This window comes from Mixophyes fleayi, chromosome 7 (assembly GCF_038048845.1).
Source record: "Mixophyes fleayi isolate aMixFle1 chromosome 7, aMixFle1.hap1, whole genome shotgun sequence".
NCBI classification, from domain to species: domain Eukaryota; kingdom Metazoa; phylum Chordata; class Amphibia; order Anura; family Limnodynastidae; genus Mixophyes; species Mixophyes fleayi.
Genome location: NC_134408.1, coordinates 133,451,575 through 133,476,103, shown reverse-complemented (window position 1 = coordinate 133,476,103; position 24,529 = coordinate 133,451,575). Strand labels below are relative to the sequence as shown.

Here is a 24,529-nt window from a genome sequence, read left to right as displayed (position 1 = left end):
GGGAAGCCTACAGGCTGCGATTGAAGTGTGTGGTAAAGACTCCTGTTGCTCTGTATCTACTAACAGAAACGTTATTCAGCGGGTTACCGATAATCATTCTTATGTCTCATATAATTGTAGCTGCTACACTTTTATACACCTGTACTGCAATAATGACTAAACTTCTGCTTGGACATATTCTGTAGTAGCACATTTCAGGTCTACGGTAGTATTTTATCTAGAGCAAAGAGGGTTACTATTGCTATTCAAAGGTCATTAATTACTGCAAGATTGCTTTTATATGTTATATTGTTTTAATATAGCTGCTTGTTCTTGCTTATCAGATACGTAAGGACCTGATTCAAGCCCAAATGCAACTTGCAAACTGCGTTTTAGTTTGAGCATGGAACTTGAGCATAGATCTGACGGTCTTCAAATTGAAGCATATCTCTAGATGCATTTTGATTTCAATCGGGGTGTAAGTAGGCTCTGCCTAAGTGTTACTTGCTGTATATAGACAAACCGAGAACAGACTGCAGGATACGCACATGGATCTGTGCAATGTAAGGTCACATCAGAACACATACAAACAATTGTATTATAAAATAAATTAACAACTCTTGACAAAATAATCAATTAAAATCTGGATTGTTAAAAAAATATTTATTTTTTACATTAAATACATATGTCAAGATGCTGTTCATGCTTACTGTGCTTATAATACGTTTATATATTCTGCCTTGCATACACATGTTCTGTGCTGGCTAGTGACACATACATGTAGATTTTAAACTAAATTCTATGTCGGTCATCACTGTCAGGCGGCTATTACACCTGTCCTGTAGGAGGTGCAAACCATAAGGGTGAAACCAACGTTTTTGGAAAGTGAATTTTGTTTAGTTTCTTTAAAATTTGTTTGTATCTGACCTATCTGCTGTTTTATTTTAATTCCCCTCTGATTTAGAGATGTATAAATGTGGTTTTACACCTCTTATATCTAGTTAACTAACTGATTGCCAACACTGGAATCACAATGTATTTTTGCTACAACAATGTATGTTTTCTAGAAGCGTGTTCTGCATTTTAATGCATAAGGAGCACAAGAAGGTATGTAAACTGTGCTTCTTAATTTAGTATGATTTTTTTTAGTTCGTAAGTGACCAACTAAAGCGTTTATCCAAATTATAAATCCGTTCTGATAAAACTTGATATTTTCTTCTTGCTGCTACAAGCCTACATAAATGTGCAATCTATGGTTTTGCCTATGTTTACATAGTTATTACAATTGCTGGTCCCAGACTAACAGACATTTCAATGATCATAGCCAATATTGGTTTTCAATTGTTGTAGACCCCTATTTAAATTTTTGAACAGACTACATGTCAACTGAACTTAACCTCAAATATGGTTTGTGTAACTGAGATGCGAAGCTATATAACCTATAATACTGTGATGCAATTATACCAATTACCAAGACACTGACAGTGTCAGAAACCCCATCAAACCCTCTGCCTGTGCTGTTTTCATGCTAATATAGAATTTATGCGACGGTCTCTCAAACCATTCTCCCCCCAACGTTCCACAATTGAATTTAAGTGTCTGATGTGCCAGAAGAGGGGCGTTAAGGACCGTGCACTAAGAATGTGACGTGCACAGGCAAAGTGGCTGAGTTTTCAATTTAATGCTGAAGTCTTTTCACATGAAATATCTGCAGTGATGAAGGGACAGAGAAGGAGGAAATGTGTGTGTTCAGTAATAAGGACCTGGTACTGGATGCAGTCCAGCGGCTAAAGGGGCAGCTCCCGCAAGTTTGGAGAAGAAGAAGCAGGCAGATTATTAAAGACAAAGGAGGAAGGAGCTGGATTGCAGTAAGTGGACTCCAGTGAGACATTCTCAATCACTCTCAGGGACAAGGTTAAAGCATGCACTGGGGCCATAATCGGATCACACTGTACTGCTTGGGTTTGAATTGGTGGTGAAATAATAGTTGAATCATATGTGATTGTATCTGATCTCTCATGATAAGTGTGCCACCTATGTAGTTAACAATCTTATTATAGAGAAACTAAAGCAACGCCTGGGCTTCCAAAGATTAAGATTAGATTTTATCAGATGGTGCTGGGTGACATTTCAGGCCCTAAGCATGTAGAAAAATTGAGATAGTTTTGCTTGTAAGAAAAAGTGTGTAATAAATATTTATAATGTATATATTATATTACACACACAAAATGGCCTCCTGTGTGGGGACGATTACACGTACTTTACGTACTGCAGTATTGCTGCTCTGCTCCTTGGATTCGGCCAGTGGCACAGTTGAAGTGGTGCTCCTGGCTTCTGATGGGGAACATTATGTCATGTGATTCACAGAGGTGAAAATAATCAAAGAAGCTTTTTACAACTTGGCTGAGTTCTATTCAGCAGTGATTTTCACATTAGCGGCTTTGACAAAGCAGAAGAAGGAATACATTCTGCTTCTCATCAGGCGCTAAAATAATGTATGCCAATATATCTTACCATTAGTACCTGTGCAGTCTGCTGTTATCAAAAACACAGCACACGGATTCCTGTGTAAAACAAACAAAGAAAATAATTGGCAGCGCTAATGTCTAACAAATTTTAATTAATGTAAGATACATTAAAAGTAATAATAACCCAGACCCTAATACATTCTGGCGCCCTATAATGGATCAGTTGGTAGTTACGACAGTAATAATTACAATTACCACTAGACATACACTGTCTGAAAATATTCAATATAATTATTCAGAGGTTATCCATCATAAGGTGCACAAAAAAAATGGCCAAGACGAATAATATCCTTAGAAATCCAAAACACTTCTAATGGGTTCCTTAACCAGAGAGAGAGAACTCTTCTCGTATGTTCCTTATATGGCCAGAATCTTATATAACATGCATGTTGGTGTAAATGTTGTGGAACTTTATTAGTCAGAAAGAAAAGAGAGGGGGAAACTCCAGAAATTTTCCCAGGCTTCCAAATATTTAAGCTAAAATAGTCCCATGTACTTAGATTTAGGGGCCATTCACCTGTATGGATATTATCCGTATTGGACTACTTTTTATTTTTATTTGGTGCACCTTATGAGTGATAATTTCTGAATAATTATATTGAATATTGTCAGATAGTGGATGTCTAGTGGTAATTGTTGTTGTCGTGACTACTGATCCATTACAGGGTGTCGGTATGTATTAGGGTTTCTGTCTTTTATTACTTTTTTTTTTTTTTAACTATTTATTTTGAAAAATATCAATCATGTACAGATAAGAATCAACAATTAGTACATTTGCAGGGCAAGAGACAAAAACAGAGAACAATACATGTCATGGGCATATGTCAATGAAGCTGAAAATATTTGAGTAGCAAATATATACTTTTATTACTTTTAATGTATTTTTAATTCAAATTTGCTGTACATCAGCGCTGTCATTTATTTTCTTCATAGTAACAATAGGCTGTTCTAAAGAGTTCAGCATATGATTGGAAAGTGAGATGTGGTCGTCCTATGGATTGTGTTTATACTCCTCACTGACTGATCTTGCGTCGCCTTAGCATAACAAGGCTACGGGTGATACAGCCTCCATTCCTCACACAGGACAAGGGAGGTATTCCCAGCAATTCAAGCTTATATTTAAAAGAAGGACCTTGAGTGGGGAAGATAAATTGTTTTTGTTTCTTGAAGATGCGGCTTAAAGTAGAACAGAACACTCTGTGGGTTAGACACAGTGGGAATGTGCAAAAACACACAGCAACCAATTACAGATTTAATTATTTTTTAAAATAAAAATTTAATGTATTTTGTTGTGAGCATTACGCCCCCCATGCTGTGCCATACTGATTAGAGGTGCATTGTCCTTTCAGCCGGTGTCTGTAGTATTAAACGAGGGACCTTCTTGTATACACACACGGGGCATAGCCATGGGCATTTATGGGCTTTTATTCCACTGGTTTCACTGGTTCCTATTGAATTAATATTCTGGATTGTGAATATTGGTTCAGCTGTAAAAATGGCTGCCTCCGTTGTGTGAGTGACTGGATGCTTTATGAACATTAGCAATACGTGTACATCTGTTAGTAACATCAAAAGTGTTTGTTAGTCAAAATTCCAACGTTGTGCAGCATATTAGAATTAAGCAAGGACTCTCTAACCCAGCCATATGGAAGAAGAGCCTCTGCTGCATTGATAATCTATAGAAGTACACCAATTCTTCACAACAACATTGCTTTAAATGGCTGAAGACCGCAGTTGTCTGATCTGATTAGCAAAGTATAACTTGTCTGAGGAACGCTAAGAAGCAAATCCTCCGAGGGCAGATGTTAAGTGAAGATTTTAATAATATGTCTGTCAATTTGGGTGACGCACCGTGGAGAAAGGTGGTATTATGAAGATGACACACTGAGGCTAAACTTCCAGAGCTCTTTGTAAGTAGCATCAAGGTTGCATGGCATGTAAAGTTTCCCAGGCTGCAGAACACAGACTCTCAAGGAGAAATGTCATTATTTTTTCGCAAATTGATACGCTATGTTTTATTTCTTTATTGGTAATATAAGTGAAGCTCTAAATCAGGCCTGGCCAACCAGTGGCTCTCCAGATGTTTTGAAACTACAAGTCCCAACATACTTTGCCAGCTATGTACTGGTAAAGCATGCTGGGGCTTGTAGTTTGACAACAACTGGAGAGCCACTGGTTGGCCAGGCATGCGCTAAACCAGTGATGGGCAAACTTTTTCAGGAGCGGGCCAAAGAAAAACTTTAGGCGGGCCAATATAATTTATTAAAAAACTCAAATATCGAAATATATAATACAAATTTTTTGAATGGGACAGGAGGGTGTTATAAAGCAGTGTTACCTCTATAAGTGCAGCGATCGTACAGACACAGTACTTATTTCAGCAGGTTGTTACAGATCCGTCTTTCTGGTGAGCCACTAACTGACAACACAGCAGCCAATCGAAATCCGCCTTTGTATATGGCCCAGCCCATCTCTTCTCACATGACTTTCAGCCATTAGGGGGCGGGCAGGTGTTTGAGTGATTGACGTACGAAGTGTCCTTTTAGGAAGGAGGATGAAGTGTAATGGAGGAAATAGCTGGGAAGGCATAAAAATGAAGGTTCTGACACACAGGGTCGGCCCTAATAATTTTATACATATTTTAATGGAATTTTTTAAAATATTGGTGGGACGGATAGAACCTCTAAGTGGGCCGGATCTGGCCCACGGGCCGTTGTTTGCCCATCACAGCTCTAAACCATTAGCCCCTGGCCTTCCATGCCCCTTGTACTAACCCTGTGTTTATACTAGTCTCACCCCTAATTATCTCAAACTAACTTAAAGGAAATATTACCTCCCACCTCTAGTTCAGCTGTCATGCAGCCCTCCATCCTAAACACATAACGCTGGATGGTTTCGTGAAGACGAGAATATTTCAATCCCTCCGCTCCCCTTTCAACTTTCTTACGGGTCTGTTCTTTGTTAAACTCTTATTACATGTCAGGAATAATGCAATGGAATAATGTATGAGCTTTGCATGGCTGACTACTGATCACAAAGGCCACCACTGTGCTCTTTGTACATAGTTGGGGCGTCTGAGCTGGTATTTATGAGAATTCAGCCCACCAATTCAATGTGACCAGGTATGTCCCTATTTCTTAACAAATTGGTAGACTGCATTTTTAGAAATACTGGGTCAGCCTACGAAATGTCTGACCCAACATACAGATGTGCTTTAACCCCTCTGGTTGTATATTTTGGTTACGGTAAGTACTTATGACATGAAATCCACCCTGGTGGGACTGGTGGCTGGATGTTGGTGTGTAATATAGTGATGTAGAACTACAATGTGACAAAGAAAATACTAATTAGCAGCTTCGCTTGCAGCAGATAAAATGTATAGCAGATACTGCGCCTGTTTGATAAATGTGCTTGTTTGTATTTATTGTGCATGATAAACATTTGTATGGACAGTATTCGCAGCTGCATTTGGTAAATGTCTGGTAGATCCAGCAGCTTGGAGCCGACAACACAATAAATGTACTCTCTGCACTCGCTGGTTTGCAAGGAGAGATCATTCTAAGAGGATCTGCTGTGTATCATCTAAGCCTGTTCTCTAGAATGTCTTGTACTATTTACATCATAAAAGGAAGAGGCCCCAATGCTTCCCCCGCACAGGAGAGAGCTGTCCTTTGGCTGAAATGACAGGTCCTCTGCAAGGAATCATGCATGCTAAAATAAGCATTAATCACCTTTGTAACTACACCAGTGAATCAAGCAGAACAGTTACTATACTTAGATTGTTAAAGGCTCCTGTGCAAAACATAAGCCAGAGCTCCCATCACATCCCCCTAACACACACAACAGACTGTCGCAGGCTATCCACCTTTCTTGGGGTTCCCTAAATTTTGTCTCTTGTCTGCTCCTCTCCATGCCTGACTCTCTTTACATATTACCTGTCCCCCTCATGCCTGCCCTTAGCCCATGCTGTATACAGAGGCCGCAGTTACTCCAACAGCAGTGATCATCTGATACCAGACTCCAGGGTGCGGCCATGTTTGCACAATATCTGTAAAATATACAGCATAGCAATTTTTATGTATGCAATTAAATACAAGTGCATTTTGCAGTATATTTACTCAGGCAACTTGTCGTTTTGAATTCATCTTCACAATCTGCCTCTATATTGTCTCACAGTCTATTGAGAAATTTAAGGTAGCACTAGTAATGTCTTTATGCTGTGAATAAATTGGTTCAGCCCACAAAATGACAGCCTGCAGTATTTGTAAGTATAGGTAGTAATGTATCTATCTAGTATATATTAGTTTTGACTGCATGCAGCCACTTTTCCCATGGCTCTCCAGAACCTGCAATTCAGTTAAGCTAACCATCTTGAAATGGTGATTGGTGGAGTGAGAGAGAGGACCAATCACAATTGGACCTCACACTTGTGCACGCCCAACCCTTGGTTTTTTACGCAGCCCTAAGAGAATTGCCCTGGGAGAGGAGTATCTTAGTAGAATCTTTAACTAGGTAGTTGTGCAGTTTTAAGCAGTATGATAAACAGCTTTTGGGTACCTTTGTGAGAAAAAAAAAAAGAGTATTATTTGTTTGTAAAGAACTAAAAAACAAAAGGGTTCTGCAGCAGCTTGTCTCATATAATACCACATGATGTGGGCTGTATCAAAGTAACGTACACTATGTTCATGTAATAGCTTGTGATGTCCAAATATTTTCACCTCTGATAAACACTTTCCTTTGAAGATTGCTGCTGCCATTTATAACCTAGAGGAATGTTCTGTATTCTCCCCTTGTCAGTGTTTTATGAGTCTGTGCGCTGTATTTACAGGGGTCCTGTGGAACTTATCATCCTGTGATGCTGTAAAGATGACTATTATCCGTGATGCTCTGTCTCCACTGACAAACACTGTGATCGTTCCACATTCCGGACTGAATAATTCCTCTTTTGACGATGACCACAAAATGAAGTTTCAGTCCTCATCGGTTCTCCGCAATACCACTGGCTGCATGAGGTAACGCTTGGCTTTACTGGTTGTGGGACACAGGGCTTCAGCCATAACTTTATATTTAATTGCAATGTAATCACTTAATGTAGTTCAAAGGTAAAGGTTACGAGATGTATATTATTGTGCAGCTTAAAGCATTAGTGCATTTTTAATGTAGGGGTTTTTTTGGGGGTTTTTTTATAAAAGAATCGGGAATTGTTTGAAAAGTAACATTTGAAGATTATCGCAAAGATCCAGCTTAATGTATACCCATTAGGCCTCTAATTTGTGGGTTCATATCTCATGAGCAAGAATATAGAAGATCCTTTATCTTAATATTGGGGGTACAAATCTACATTGCTTCCAGCCTTGTTATGAGGAGACAGTTTAGGAGAAGATCTCTCTTCTTAATAGACATCATCATCACCATTTATTTATATAGCGCCACTAATTCCTCAGTGCTGTACAGAGAACCCACGCACATCAGTCCCTGCCCCATTGGAGCTTACAGTCTAAATTTCCTAACACACACAGACAGAGAGAGACTAGGGTCAATTTTGATAGCAGCCAATTAACCTACTAGTATGTGTTTGGATGCTCCGGTTTCCTCCCACACTTCAAAAACATACTGGTAGGTTAATTGGTTGCTATCAACATTTATCCTAGTCTCTCTGTGTGTATGTTAGGGAATTTTTAGACTGTAAACTTCAATCGGGCAGGGACTGATGTGAGTGAGTTCTCTGTACAGCGCTGCAAAATTAGTGGCGCTATCTATATAAATAACTGATGACAGTTGATACATTTCTCACTAAATGAACGTGTCACAAAATGAGTAACAAGTGAACTGTTCACATACAACTGGAAGCAGTTTACATTATGTGGCGTACTGTATACATGTTATCATGCATCTAAGACCCTTAGCAAATCCATTTGAAGTCAAACACTCTTCAGTTCCTCATTAAGTCCAGGCTATTATGTTATGCCATCATAGTAATTTATATTTCCCTATTAAGTAGACCTGAGTTGTAATTGGTCTGAATAAGAGCTATATTTTCTGTTTTTTATGCACTGAATCCCGGTTAGATCTTCTATACATCATCTGTTCCTTCTCAGATTGTAATAAATCTGTCGGCGGTTCTTTATTTTGGGTCTGCTAAGTAGATGCAGATTGGGAGCTGATGATTTGCTGTCAGTGAGAAAGATCTACCTCTTATGTTTATCAATCCTGAAATTGTGGCTAATAATATTAGGCCTTTATGGAGAAGAATGATCTTTCCTAAACCGTCTCCTCCTCACCAGACTGGAAGCAGTATGCATTAGATTTGTTCCACTACTATTAAGAACGTCACAATAAAGAATAATCTGTTGTCTTTGATGAGAGCACCCAAAATTAATTTGATTCACACTATAACTATATAACAGTATAGGTTAGGGTTACGTCTATGGTATTGTACCGGTGCGGAGGGCCATCTCTCTCCTCCTAACATGAATAATCATCTTGCCGTGTATATAATATAGTGTTTGGGTAAATAGAGTTATTTTCAGGGATTTTGCATTTTGGGCTCCAAAATCCACAAACTTTATTCAATATTCCCGAGAAATAATTAATAATAATTGTGAATATAACTAGCTCCTCTAAACAATCAGCTTTTTAATTTTAGCTGTCTTGTACAATACAGTTACCCAACACATCTGAACTATATTAATTGGGATTTCCACTTTGAGGTGGGGAGTTGCCTTGAGAGTATGTTATACAGGTGCCTGTGGAGCCGCAGCTACATTTATATAGCGCCACGAATTCCGCAGCGCTGTACAGAGAACTCACTCACATCAGTCCCTGCCCCATTGGAGCTTACAGTCTACATTCCCTAAAACACACACACAATTTGATAGCAGCCAATTAACCTACCAGTATGTTTTCGGAGTGTGGTAGGAAACCGAAGGAAACCCACGCAAACATGGAAGAGATACAAACTCCAAACATGGTCAGAAGTCGTACTCATGACCCGAATGCTGTGAGACAGAAGTGCTAACCACTGAGCCATCGTGCTGCTCGCTTGGAAGAGTTTGTGTGGGCCCCTCTCACAGTGGACAGTCCATTTACATTCATACTTTGTTATGTCTAGGAAATGTTCCTTAAGAGACGACTGCAAAGCTCTGGTGTATTTCAGTTAAGGTTGATTTAGGCCAACTTTTGTTCAACTACATTTCCCAGCATGCTGTGCGAGCAGGCACAGGTTCACAGCCTGAACAGCTTGTTTGCCACATATTATCTTTCCCCATGTTGTTGTATATGTGTTTGTGATGATGTTTTTATATAGGGTAGCATATATCAACTGGTTTTCCTTTAATCAAATATTTATTTACATATAAACAACTTTTTTCCTCTCTCTTTCCAGCCAGATGTAACTCCCACAGGCAGACACTTCAACTTCTATTGTCATTGATTTTAGAACTTGTTTTATTTCACCCCTGTCGACAGGTATCCCTTTTTTTTTTTTTTGACAGCGTTTATTTATAAGTTGTGCATTTGTTCCCTCAGAAACCTGAGTTCAGCGGGGGAAGAGGCACGCAAACAGATGAGATACTGTGAAGGTCTGGTAGACTCTCTCCTCTTCGTGATTCAAACCTGCGTGAACACATCTGATTTTGACAGCAAGGTATTTTTTTATATATTTATTCCAGGGGTAATAACGCATTTTACACGGTCTTGTTTAAAATGCATTAAGCAATTGCTTTTCTTAAAACCTCATTCACAGGCAATTTCCTCCCGTTTGTGTGCTTAGTAGCTGAGATGTTTCAGAAATGGTTTTACTTTCACTGTATGGTGCATTCCTGTCCTTGGTGAGAGGAGTTCAATGCATATCCTTTTTGCTGCTTCTCTAATGATTTTGAACTATAAGGACGTTTATGCGTTTAACTTTAGACTTTGGAGATCAGCTCACAAAATGTTCACATCATTGTGTTCAAAGTTTAGATATGTCATCATATTATAGTAATCACAAGTATAGTGTTTTAATAATAATATGCTAGAGATTTTAGATGAAGTTGTAGGGACTTGGGTGTACACTATCTGGGTCTCCCTTGTAGTACCATCAGGTACTCTCAGACCTTGTAGTACCATCAGGTACTCTCAGACCTCTAACATTAAGAAGTGTGGACAGTTAGATAGAGCCATGTGGGTCACCAATTTGTGACATTAGCAGTTCTCTCTACAGGGACCGATCGTTGTAGATAGATGAAAAATATATGTATGAGGATGTTTGAGGAAAATGTTATCACATTAAATCTTGTTTAATATTTATCTATCGCTAGGACTCCAGATGCAGATATACATTATGAAAAAGTTTTTGATATCTGACCCTCCAAATAATAATTTTTCTCCCACCAGTTTAATGGTCATTATTTATTTTATTGATACTAACCCAGGTGATGAGTAGACACTGCCCACCAGTCAACTCCCTCCATGGAAAGTGATTAGTCAGGCTTGGCTTTCTATGCAGCCACCCTAACACCTTGTAAAGCGCTATGTTAAGGTCTTTAACTATAGAATAAAATAAAGCACATTACAGTACATTGAGACAGGAAAGCTGCATGGGAAGTGGCTGGGAGCAGATAACAGGTTACGGTGTTTATAAAACCGCTCGGTTGACCTCTGCACAAGCGAAGGTTACGGACACACCGGTGGTTTTAGATCTACCCCTGTTTTCTTCCATGTAGTTTTCTGCGTTTATACACCAGGCAGACAGTAGAAACCGGTGGTAGTCATGTCTCCATCGGCAATAAAGCTGACAACAGTTAAAGCGACTTAAGAAATCTGATAACTGTAAGCCTGACAAACATGAAATATAGACTTATTATATAAGTTACATCCAACATTCCCTACACGCTTACATCCGGTCACCTGTTAAACCCGACTTTGTGAAATGTCTCCAGGACAAATGACGTCACTTCTAATGGGCAGAGTGAAATTGCCGGTTTTAAATCTGCAATGCCCGGACCCTCCGTCTGTATCATGTAATCCAGGATATATCAGATTTTTTTGCTCTAACTTTTGTCGGTTTTATTGCCGACAGACAAACGTACCCCATCCGAAGAAACATTGGCGGTCACATAATTTTAACAAAACAGATCATGAACATAAACCGGAGAAAGTAGAACTTCCTTCCATCCATGTTTATAATCCGTTTTGTTAAAGGATCATTGTGTATAAGTGAATGCGTTTCTTTATGGGGGTCAGTGGTCCCTGTGAGGTTTCATCTTGCAGAGAGGACAGACCAGAAACCCCGCGGGTTACAAGTACCCGATTGTACATAGAAAACTTAATGAGGATTATAGTGAGAGGGAACATACACGGGTGAGGGAGGGTTATCAGCATTTTTTTTATTTTTTGCCAGTTTCAATTTTCAGCACATTACTCTATACTGAGCAATTGTCCACTTTTTATAACCGGACTATGGTATGTCTGGTATTGTTTGCTGGACTGTCTTTGTATGTCTGAGAATGACCAAACTGACCCAGAACTTTTCTTCTGTTCCAGACGGTGGAGAACTGTGTCTGTACCTTGAGGAACTTATCTTACCGCCTAGAATTAGAAGTGCCTCAAGCTCGGCTGTTGGGAATAAATGAAATCGAGGACTTCTGCAAGGAGTCGCCCAGTAAGGACTCAGACTCCAGTTGTTGGGGGAAAAAAAAGAAAAAGAAGAAAAAGCCACCGCAAGAAGACCTGGTAGGTGCCGTCATAAGATCTTAATGTTTTGTCTTGACAGTAATTCATATACAGTCTTAATTTGTACCCGTCATCTACTGTGTGATGGCAGTCATTGGCTCAACCAATACTCAGGACAATGCGACCTATCCATTCATTAATGTCGCTTGTTCCTAGTGAGTTTATCACATGCCTCTGTTTTGTTTTTAAGGTCTGGAAAAGTATTGCAACCCCAAAAGTTAAAGGAAATAACTTTGTCTTCATTGGGAACCTACATGAGTTTTAGCTACTGTTTTCAATTACATTTCCAATGTAAAGTGTTTTAAACCTGTTACCATTCAACCATGTCACAGCCAGCTTATGATTGTAAGTGTGCTGTAATATAAATGTACATTGTTATTGTGAACTGGCTGTGACCTGCATGTTACGGTGAACCCGGCTGTAGCGATTATCAGTGTAGTGATCTATTGATTGTTATGAGAAGAGCTCCTAGGATTCCTGCGGCATTTATAAGAATGGCTGAGTGTAGAAGCAGCAACAGCTGGTAGTTTACACTACAGTGAGGAGAGATGCAGCGCTTTTCATTGTGATGAATGCATCTCTGTTGTCCTTTTGAGTATGTAACCAGTGCGGTATTCTGCATCCCTTTCTAATGTTTTGTTGTATATTTATTTCCCCCCCTCTCAGTGGGATGGTGTAGGCCCTATTCCTGGACTCTCCCAGTCTCCGAAGGGCGTGGAGATGCTCTGGCACCCTTCTGTCGTTAAGCCATATCTGACTCTCCTAGCAGAAAGCTCTAACCCAGCCACATTGGAAGGTTCCGCTGGATCTCTCCAGAACCTCTCTGCCGGGAACTGGAAGGTAGTAGAGCAATGAGATGCATTATTTAAAAGGCCATTTACTGGTGTCATGAGTGTGTTCCTGTGCTGACTCTCCCTAGCTGCTAGTACTAATGGATGTTTGCCGTCCTATCTTTGCAGTTTGCAGCCTACATTAGAGCGGCCGTGAGGAAGGAGAAGGGATTGCCCATCCTGGTGGAGCTGCTGAGGATGGATAACGACAGAGTGGTGTCTTCTGTTGCCACAGCGTTGAGAAATATGGCGTTAGACGTACGCAACAAAGAGCTCATTGGTATGTAGTGAAGTTGGACGCTGGCTTGGGGAGGGGGGGGGGGGGGGAGAGTAGATAAAACTAATCTGTTCTCACTTTATTCCCTCGCTAATCTCTGCTTGTCTGATTGCTCTTATAGTACCATGACTAGTACAATACAATTTGACAGCAAACAAATGAATTGTTCCATCTAGTCCTGTTCCCAGTGTGAAATGTCTTTAGGTGCATTGTTGTGTTTTATTTGCATTTTTCCACATAAAACAACTACCTATTGACTTTGTCTAATCCACATCTCTGTCCCTGTATACTCTGTACACAAACTCCCCATAAAACCTGCATCGTTTGATACAAAATTATAAACAATATCTTCCTGCCGCTGATTGGAGCATGACGGCCTCTTTAGACCACACTGAAAACGGTTGCATCAAGTATCTTGTCACTTGCCTACAAGATGTTTTGGGGTTTTTTGCCATCTCCTGATTGGCCGTATCACATTAGCCAAGTTGCTTGTTACGCGGTTTTGAAAAATCTCATTATCACACAGCCTGTTATTAACGTACAAACAATTGTTGAGAGAAACCCTCACTCTGTCATACATTCTTGGCGTTATTTATAGTAGTTCTTGGTGTGGGCAATTAGGAAATGACTTGACCACAGTCTCAAGTTCTCCCAAGGAATTTGGGGCCTCCAGCGATAATTTGGGGGAGGGGGGTGTGATTAATAATAGAATCCTCGTCTACCATCCTGGACCTTCCCACAAGTTGTTATAAAATAAGCTCAGGGGAGAAGACATTATGTACATGTAAAACTATTACAGGAGTTGATGCTGCTGCGTTCCAGCAATATGGGCAAGTAAAGAAGCGGTTAGTTCCCCTCGCTGGAGAAGGAGTTCAGTGTACTGCTTGGTGAGGGCCTGCCAGGTATCTTGCGCGGTTGGCGTAGCATTGGATAAAGCAGCTGCCAGTTACTGGTCTCTCTGCATGGTAACGTGTTTACTTGGCTGATGAGCGTTGCCCTCGGGCACACCTTAGCAGCATCTCACACTGACACTATGGGAGACGTACACTATTTATGATAAAATAATTTTTCCAGTTCTGCAGCATTGGCTACAATGGGATGAACAGTTGTCAGCAGGTTTACCTAACACAGTGGTCATAATCTTGCAGCATGTAAATATAACGTATGCAGTACTGGGGAGTAACTGAATATCCATTTTGGATAAGTGATTAGTCCACATTTGTGTGTAGGCGATATGCCGGTCAAGTATGCTTGTTAGGGAAGCTGTTACCATTTGCAGCGGTCAGGTCAAGCCCCCTCAATCTCATTAATAACCAAACAATGGATAGCACCATGCTGGTATGTAAATAAATATAAAAGAAACTACACTTGAAACGTACTTGCATTTAACTTTTAGAAGTCGGGTCTTGTGGATGATGTCACTTCAGAAGTTCTTGCTGGATTCTGACTCCTACATTAGTCAGACACCGCCGGCCTCTCTCGGTCTAATGCAGATATTTACTACTTGTCCTAGGCAAATACGCAATGCGGGACCTGGTAAACCGGCTTCCGGGAGGCAACGGCCCCAACATTCTGTCGGATGAGACGGTAGCGGCCATCTGCTGCGCTCTGCATGAGGTCACCAGCAAGAACATGGAGAACGCCAAGGCTCTGGCCGACACCGGAGGGATCGAGAAACTGGTGAACATCACCAAAGGGAAAGGAGAGAGGCAAGTACTCAGAGGCTGCGTAATACAGTCATTTATAGGGAAGTATTACTTAGTACATTCCTATGACAGGCATCATCTCTCCAACAACTTACCTCTTATTGTCCATTATTCATTTCTAGAAGCCCCTGAGTGCCATTCAGTACAAAATGAAGGAGGAGTTGCAGCACTTTCTGAAGTTGCATGAATACTGTATATTGTCATTAGTTCTTTCAGGCATCCGTTCATTAATTCATGGCCTGTCTTCATTATAAACCTTTGGCCATTTGGTTTCACAGCAGGAACAAGACGACAAAGAAAAGCCAAGTTCTTATCAAAATTGGATTACAGTTATTAGATTAAATCCAATTTATTTTTTTACCTTCCCATAAGTCATAGCCGTATATCCTACCCGTGTGCTGTTACATTCTCATCTTCTGTGAAATAAAGTTCTTCTACACCCACAGGTGTCAAAGCTCAAATTATGAGCTAGTAACTAGAGGTCACTATGAACTGTGAGCTCTTCAGCCCTCTTGTTCTAACGGAAAAGATCTCTGATTGGTGGTTCTGCTTTTATCCTCAAACTGGTTCCTTTCTCAGTATTTTTTTCTAGCTTATTTTCTTCGCTTCATTATCATGATTACTTTTTCAGATCACAAAACGGCTGCTCCGGTTGTGCTTGGGTTATAGGTGCGATTTCATTTATTCAAAACTATGATACAACCTGATCTGTTTTTTTATTTTTTTAAAACATTTTTAGATCATCAATGAAAGTGGTGAAAGCTACAGCCCAGGTGTTGAATACCTTATGGCAATATCGAGACCTCCGCAGCATTTACAAGAAGGTGATTTTTGCAGTATTGTTTCTGGAAGTATTATAGCAGCCCTCGGGTACAGAATATATAACCAGCTCATGTCGCTTCACACATTGGGATACAGTTACCCCGACAACCTGATTTCCAGAGTTCAGAAACCCAAAAGGGAAAATTCTTAATGACTACGGTTGGTCTGTGAAAGTCTCGTACACAAAAACCATGATCTCCAGATTTCCCTACAGTCACTGTGAGGAGCACTGCAGAACAATTTAATGAGTAGAGATATGCCAGGGTCTGACAAGACGAGTCATTTCTCATCATTTGTTTTGCTCTTCTTTACAGGATGGTTGGAATCAATCTCATTTTATTACACCGGTCTCCACTTTAGAGCGGGAGCGCTTCAAATCCCACCCATCTTTATCGACCACCAATCAGCAGATGTCTCCCATGATCCAGTCAGGTGAGCGCCGATAGAGGAGTCACATGATACAAAGCTTCAGCCCGCGCCCCCCACTGCCATTAGGGTGTCATGACCGTGTGGCCCACTGTTTAACCCAGACAATTCTGCACACCCCAGTGTCGGGTCTCTAAATGACTCTGCTTTATGCAGGACATACCTCCCGACTATCCCTGCAGTCATGATTTTGTCTTGTCAACAGAGGGCTGTCCCCCCAAAATATTCACCACACTGCCCTCTATAATTTTATGCCTCCCTGTGCTTCAGTTTACCACGGCCCTCCCATGTCATTTATTTGACCCCCAGCCCCTGTAATTAATTAAATTTATCCTCCACTGCCTTCTCCTCATGTAATTCATTTCTCCATTCCACTATAATACATACTGTATGTTCCTCTCTGAGCCTCCCTAGTAATACTCCCTCCTACTCCATTGTAATTCACCCTCAACACCCACTCTGACTTACAGCGATGGGGTGAATAAATTGCAATCTTCCCCTTCCGGAGCATGTGGGCAGCGGAGGCGGGGCTCAGTCGGTGTGGTCATGGGATCATACACCTGCTTTTCGCTGCTCCTCTGTGTCAGTGATAGGCTGGGAGCAATGAGAAGCAAGTGGTGCCTATGATCACATGACCACACAGACAGACATCCGCTTGTTCTACGAGGTAAGAAGCGGCAATGGAGGACGGGGGAGTAACCATTTAGATCATTAAACACACACCAGGATGGCCAGTGGGGGGCGCTGCAAGACTGAATTAGTGGCATTATGTCAAACCTTGGCGCTGGAGCCTCAGCGCGCTTAGTTCTAGCAGCAGCCCTGGATGTAAGGAGATGTCTACAAGATGCGCTGGAAGGCAAATGCATATCCTAAGCACACAGAGCTCCCTTTCCCATTTCACAGGCTCTGAATCTGGCATGGAGATAGCGCTGTTCTTTTAATGTGTGCTGATTTTGACAAGCCCGTCTTGTTTCTGGTCCCTGCAGTCTTTGTGTCTTTCATTCCCATTAATGTGCTTGGCCGACACGGAGACAGTTTTGACAGCAAACGGAGCTTCGCATGCTAAGATGTATTACAGAAATAATCACTGACTGCCTGGGGCAGGTTCTTACCTGGAAGCCTTCGATTTGTGCTATTATGTATTCAGCTAATGTAAATACATCCATGTGGTATGGGAATGCAGAGTGATTAGAGAGTGTTGTGTGCGTTTGTTGTAAATGATTTTACTTTTGTGGATTAATGTGTGGTTCATTATTGGTGCATCTGTGCAGTATGACCATGTACATTATCTACTAACCTCCCACCCCTCCTTTAAAGTTGATCCGTCACCAAAACACAGTCAGGGAACAGTAGAACTTCGCATGCAATCAGCCCTACTTTTAATGCTGATGACACATGTTCAGATAGGGCCAAGTTAGACAAAATTTTCCGACCCCCGTCATAAACACTCAAATTCCTATTTGGCAGGATGAAAAGCCAGGTCAGCCAGTGACACCCACTCCTGCATGTGTGTGGTCTGTGGCTCACACCATTCATATTTTGTTAATTTGCTTCAACAATGTTGCTAAATTCTGGAAAACAGTTAACCCTCCCTTTATTCAGAGAAGTTGTTTAAATTAATTTACCCATAAGATGGCAAAATAAATAATGTTATTTGCACACAATATTGTGTTTTTTGGTTGGACTGTAAATTAAGTGATTTTATTGTTGTTTTCTGTCCCGGCACAGTGGGCAGTACGACTTCTTCACCAGCACTGTTAGGAATCCGGGAGCCGAATTCTGGTTATGAGAGAACACAGTCCTCTATGCAATACTACAACAGCCAGGGAGAATCCTTGGTACACAAGGACATGTATAGTGGTAAGTGACCCGTCACACACACACACACACACGCGTGACCTGTACTCTGCTCCGTGTTCTCTCCCGTCAGATGATATATGCACTAAAAGATATAGGTCTTACCACATGGTAATAGTATGGGGAGTTTCCAGCCAGTTAGCTGCATATCTGTGTTTTACTCATTGGAACTTATTCAGTAGAAGGGCAATAATGTGTATCCCCCGGCAACCAATCACTTTCTAGTCTGACTATTGAAGGTGGATGTCTTTTTGCTGTGAGTAACGGCACCTGATTGCTTTTTTTTTGCACCATATTAATAAGCTTTTTGCTCCCCTGTAATTTCTTTCTGGTAGCAGCAAATAAAGATGGGGATCCAAATACACCCCAAGTATAAACCACCATGCCGTGGTTTAGCAAACTCTACTTATGTGCCCGTCAATGGCACAGTGGAATCTGTTTACTAGAAACTGGTGGTGTCTAGTGCCTCCGTATTGTAGCTAGTTCCTAGCGAATTGATAGGTTGAGACCTTGTGAGTTTTGGTTCATCCCACAAAACGTCTCCGCCTAGTATGTGTAAATAACAGCAAAACTTTAGTGTTAAACCAGAAACATTGATCTAAGAACGCTAAGGAGAATTGGAAATCTGTAAAGTGTTCCCCAGACAGCAGCGTTGTTTAAATCAAGCAGCCAAAGAGAGAATGTTGTGACCTGCAACTTCTCAGCCCTTAAACTACATCCCTCAGTGTGCTCTGATCCCATGTATTCCTTGCTAAGTTAATGGAGTTGTTTTTGTTTTGGGAACAGACCTTTTCCACAGAATCTGAAACAAAATGCTTTTGCTTTTAAATGCTGTGACTGTGCATTAGGCTAGTGATCCAAAGAGCTTACACTCTAATATACCACAAGTGATGGAGATTATTTTTCCCAGTATGAACATGGGCTGAGAATGTCATGCGGTGTAATGAGATTCCTGATACCGGTTTTACATAAACACTGTGGGAATAAAGCATGAATTGAAAGCAATTTATTACGCCTCTCATAAGTAATGAATTGTGACAGTTGTCAGATTATAGTGAAGTGGTGCAGCTGTCTGACGCTTCTCCGTCCTTCCAGTCTTCCCACCAAAGCTTCAACTTCACAATATCATTAAAAAATAGTTCCCCCACCCTCGCCTGCCCAGAGGGGCATTGGTGTTATTAGCTGGCAGTGCAGAATCCTTTGTTAGAACACATATACATTGTCAGACAGAGGACATAACGGAGCTGGCAGTGCCGGTCTTTGAGCAATTAGCCCTCATGCAGCTGGATATTTGTTTCTAACTTCTGTCCACAGAACTAAGTTCTTAGTTCTATGGACAGAACTAAGGGAGGCACAAATATTTCTGGTAATTTATTTAGGTTTAACTTACAAACGGGTTAAATACTTATGTAATCCAGTTATTGTCTCTTTATTTTTAGTTAAGAAACCGCTTTAGAGTAGTTTTATTTGGTATAAGAATATTTTGTGTGTGTCATCTTCACATTTTATTTGTATTAGATTTACTTGGAAATTCACCAAAGGAGGTGAATTCAGTCTATAGCCGCTGTATCAGAAGTCAGGATACTCATTGGTTTGAGTTTACAAGTGGAAATGTATCTTCTGTGTTCAAGAATAGCTTTAAAAAAAAAAAAAAAAAAAAATAATCCCAGAGATATTCGAGCACTTTTGTCTGAGAGAATAATGTGCAGCCGCTGTGAACATCCATTTAAAGTATCTCTTGTGTTTGGTGACAGTTAAATTGTCCACATTGCTATTTGTTCCTGAACAGAGCTCTTTATTGCTCACGTAAGATAACATTACATTCCCTGTGTACAGATGGGCTCTAGGTCCTCACACCCTGGACTAGACTTTACACTGCTAACACCTGTTGTCTCTACAGGGTCCAGCAAAGCGTCTCCTATCTACATCAGTTCTTATTCGTCACCAGCGCGAGAGCAGAACCGGCGGCAGCAGGTTACATTCATATTCTTGTCTTAGACTGTCAAATATTCTTGTTACTCTATTAAAGGAAGACTCCACCCAAATGTAAAATATTGTCTAGAACAGAGGCTCTCATGTACCACCAACAGGTCATGTTTTTGGGATTTCTGCCTATGGAAAGAAGTGGGGTAATTACTGACCCAACAATATAGATTAACTTACTTTTACATGATTAAAGAAATCCCGAAAGCATGTCCTGTTTGATGGTACTGAAGAACTCCTGGTGTATAGTGACATACCACTCCAATTCAACCACCCCTACCCTGCCCTCTCCCCTGTCCCCGCTCTCTCCCCTGTCCCCGCTCTCTCCCCTGTCCCCGCCCTCTCCCCTGTCCCCGCCCTCTCCCCTGTCCCCGCCCTCTCCCCTGTCCCCGCCCTCTCCCCTGTCCCCGCCCTCTCCCCTGTCCCCGCCCTCTCCTCCGTCCCCGCCCTCTCCTCCGTCCCCGCCCTCTCCTCCGTCCCCGCCCTCTCCTCCGTCCCCGCCCTCTCCTCCGTCCCCGCCCTCTCCTCCGTCCCCGCCCTCTCCTCCGTCCCGGCCCTCTCCCCCCCGTCCCGGCCCTCTCCCCCCCGTCCCGGCCCTCTCCCCCCCGTCCCGGCCCTCTCCCCCCCGTCCCGGCCCTCTCCCCCCCGTCCCGGCCCTCTCCCCCCCGTCCCGGCCCTCTCCCCCCCGTCCCGGCCCTCTCCCCCCCGTCCCGGCCCTCTCCCCCCCGTCCCGGCCCTCTCCCCCCGTCCCGGCCCTCTCCCCCCGTCCCGGCCCGGCCCTCTTTCCCCCCCCCCCCCCGTCCCGGCCCGGCCCTCTTTCCCCCCCCCCCCACCCCCCCCCCCCCGGCCCTCTTTCCCCCCCCCCCCCCCGTCCCGGCCCGGCCCTCTTTCCCCCCCCCCCGTCCCGTCCGTCCGTCCCGGCCCTATCCCCCCCGTCCCGGCCCTCATCCCCCCCGTCCCCGTCCCCCCCCCGTCCCGGCCCTCATCCCCCCCGTCCCCGTCCCCCCCCCGTCCCGGCCCTCTTCCCCCCCCCCCCCCCCCCCGTCCCGGCCCTCTTCCCTCTCCCCTCTCCCCTCTTCCCCCCCCCCCCCCCCCCCCCCCCCCGGCCCGGCCCGGCCCTCTCCCCCCCCCCCCCCCCCCCGGCCCTCTCCCCCCGTCCCCGCCCTCTCCCCCGATTCCTCTCCCCAGCATTTTCCTCTTAAAGGATTTGCAGTCTTCCGACCCTCTTAAAACTATGAGATGCAGTGATCATTGGGATAGATTTGAAAGGAGTGGCAGTGTCTATATAATTAACTTAGCAGTAATATTTCGCTCATATTTTAATATAAAGGGTTTTAGTTTCCAAAAGTGACTCCTGGTTATGTTAAAAAAAAAAAAAAAACGAAAAAAAATTTTTTTTCTGCAAAGTACCTTTGTCAGACTGCCAGCTATATATTTAGGGCGATTCTCCCCAAGACAGGGTTGTCCTTTCAGACTGACACCAGTGGTCATGGTTTATGAGTAATGTAACTGACCTAAACGTTTGATCATTTGGGAAGGATATTTACACATTTACATGTGGTTGTGAGCGTTTTACGTTGCGTTCTTGCATTAGATGAAATGTAATGTTTAGTGGCCCTTTTAAAGGCCAGATTTATTCTAGAATACAAGCTGGCTTCTATAAACAAGCTACTAATAACATTCACCATTACATGTAAAACTGTAAGATGTTTATCAGGATGGAACATCATGGGGGAAGTTATTTTCATACACACAGCGGACTTCCTGTCGGTAATCCCATTGCAGGACCGCCAGGCTGTTGACCACCTATTTCAGAAAATAGCTGACACATTTATGTATGTACGTGCTGTGCAGCTGAGTGCTGTTCTGACAATAGCTCTCTTATGTAATTTGTATTTTAGGTTTATTCGTCCGTTAACTACTGACAGGCTTAAACCAATAAGTGAGGTAAAATGAATATATAGTGTGAAATTCGGGCCCCCTTCTCTTTGCCTAGAGCAACCCTTTTATTTATTACCACTGCAGCATACTCCCTCTGTCGTTTAATGATTAAAAAGTCAAAGTTCTTTTTGCTCAAGCTGTCCATTAAAACTGCCTGCAGCGTTTGGTGTTATACCAATGAAACCTGACCTGCTGAATATAATACGTTTAGTTACATATTTATAGGAATTTGATGGCTTCATTAGTCTTGTTTTGGAGAATTCCGCTGACTCTTGTGTTGTCCCATATTATCATTTGTGTTATAGTAACGTGTGCGCCCAAGGGCATGGGGGTATACCCCCCTCCCCCTGTTCCGATCCCATAGTGGGCTACCTTAAGCTGGGTCACTGGACCACATGCAATTTTTTCCCTTTTAAAATGTTCCTAACAGGCTGCGAGTTGAGTCTTGCCCCCCTGGGGTAAAATTTAGCACCCCTCCCCTATGTACGCCCCTCTGCATAGACATTTAAACAGGCCCATAGTAAATAACCTTCAAATCTGAGATATGAGCTTACAAAGCATGGCTGGTATTTACCCAGGGTATTATCTCTGAGTGATGAATCAATATTCTTATAGATTTCTGCACATAACCAGTAAGAATATTTCATCAAACATCTATCTCAATTCTGAACATGAAACCATGTTGAACCATGTAATGTAGGTTGTCTTGGTGCCATCTAGTGGTGACATTGTGAGTTTGCAGTTACTCAGCATTACAAACAAGCGAGCAATATATTTACTCCCATAGAACCGAGATCAGCACAAGATATTGTTGAATTAAACTCTGTAATATTATTGTCAATACAGTTCAGCCCACATGAGTGAGTTTGCCTGAGCCACCAATGCTGATAACAGATATTTTGTTTCCATCCTAGTCCTGACAATATTAGTATATTGTATATGAATCAAATTCCAGTTCCTTTCCCAAATAAAATAAACTTCTCATTTGTCACTAGCCCCACCAGCTGTACTATAGCCCTGAAGATTCAAATAGGAAAAACTATGACTCCTACCGATTGTATTTGCAGTCTCCGCATAGCTACGAAGACCCGTATTTTGATGAACGTGTTCACTTCACATCAGCGACGGATTCAAACGCGCAATACGGACTTAAATCAACCACAAACTATGTTGACTTTTACTCCACTAGACGGCCCTCATACAGATCGGAACAGTACCCCGGATCTCCGGACTCGTGGGTGTAAGGCTCCATGGACACTACTAGTAATTATGCTTGACCTGATTTTTGAATGGCCTTATTTGCTGTTTTTTTAACGATGGAAACTGAAAGTGAAATAAAGAAGGATCATGGTAGACGGTGATTTATTTTGTTCTGAAGGATTATCATGAACGAGAGGAATTGAAACAAGAGGGTGTTTTTTGTTTTGTTTTTGTTTTTTGTTTTTACTTTTTTTTTTTCTTTTTTTTGCTGTTTTAGGTTGTAGATCTTTATGCTTGTAGCTCTATAGTTTGGTGATGGTGCGAGCAATGTGAGGGAAGGTATGAGATTGATGAAAAAAAATGATTTTTGGGGGAATATAATATGTCTATGGTCAAATCAAATCTTGAAATTTTTATTTTAATGTGAATAAAGTCTCGTTACAATTAGTATGTACAGAAATATGGATTAAATGAATGCTTCTTTGTTTTACTGTTACTAAATGTTGACCTTGTATGCTCTCCTGTATTGTACATTATTCTTTCTCACTGATGTAAATACAACAATGCCATAACCCGAAGCTGGTACCATTATTTGTATTGCAGTGTATCATCGGCACATCGGAGATTAGAGATGGAAATCGCTATTATAAATGCTAATGTTTTTACGCATAGCGTCATTGAAGAATAGAGCGTAATCTACACAATTGTCCATTCCCTGCCTCTTTCATACGTCTCACTGCCATTTTCTATGCACATGAAAGATCAAATAAATGTGGACACGTCATCCACAGAAAATTAGCCTGCGTACATGTCTGCTCCTCTGTTGGTCACTACACTGTCCTGTGTATGTGTTGTGTGCGCTGGTGATTGTTTGTCTTCATGCTGATGAGACACGGGCATGAAATTAAGAGTGTGAACTGAAGTTTAAATGAAAAGGCTCATAGGGGCATATTCAATTGTTTGCGTTATAGCCAAAAATCTCTCGGCGCACACACGTCATTACGGTAATAGTGCGCATAAATACCGGTATTACGGTACTTTTCTCGCTGGATTTCAGCTCGCGGCTCAGGGAGCTGGGAGCTGAAATCCAGCTTACTATTACCGTAATAACGGTAATAGTTTTAACGCCGCGGGCATATTCAACAATTGAATATGCCCCATAAACTGTTATGTCAGAAAATAACTTTTTGCTTCATTAAATGATGGAGTATAATGTGGATTTGTCTTTGAATTGTGCCTTTCTCCTATAAAGTAACATTTGGTTCA

General features: G+C 41.9%; 1 protein-coding gene across 9 annotated transcripts in view; it reads left to right on the top strand.

The window, feature by feature from the left end:
- Positions 1–24,061, top strand: part of PKP4 (plakophilin 4) — a 115,797-nt gene extending 91,736 nt beyond the window's left edge. For 5 of the 9 annotated variants that reach the window (XM_075180827.1, XM_075180828.1, XM_075180830.1 and 2 more), the window contains 11 exons: positions 7,336–7,519; positions 10,035–10,152; positions 12,033–12,221; positions 12,888–13,061; positions 13,181–13,331; positions 14,842–15,037; positions 15,774–15,858; positions 16,171–16,288; positions 18,011–18,142; positions 20,040–20,113; positions 23,059–24,061. In XM_075180827.1, coding sequence (XP_075036928.1) covers positions 7,336–7,519; positions 10,035–10,152; positions 12,033–12,221; positions 12,888–13,061; positions 13,181–13,331; positions 14,842–15,037; positions 15,774–15,858; positions 16,171–16,288; positions 18,011–18,142; positions 20,040–20,113; positions 23,059–23,307 — 1,670 coding nt within the window. In that variant the 3' untranslated portion in view covers positions 23,308–24,061. Of the gene's footprint in view, positions 1–7,335; positions 7,520–10,034; positions 10,153–12,032; positions 12,222–12,887; positions 13,062–13,180; positions 13,332–14,841; positions 15,038–15,773; positions 15,859–16,170; positions 16,289–18,010; positions 18,143–20,039; positions 20,114–22,023; positions 22,070–23,058 lie in introns of all 9 variants that reach the window. The other 4 variants (XM_075180835.1, XM_075180829.1, XM_075180833.1 and 1 more) reach the window with 3 other exon arrangements.
- The last annotated feature ends 468 nt before the right edge of the window (positions 24,062–24,529 follow it).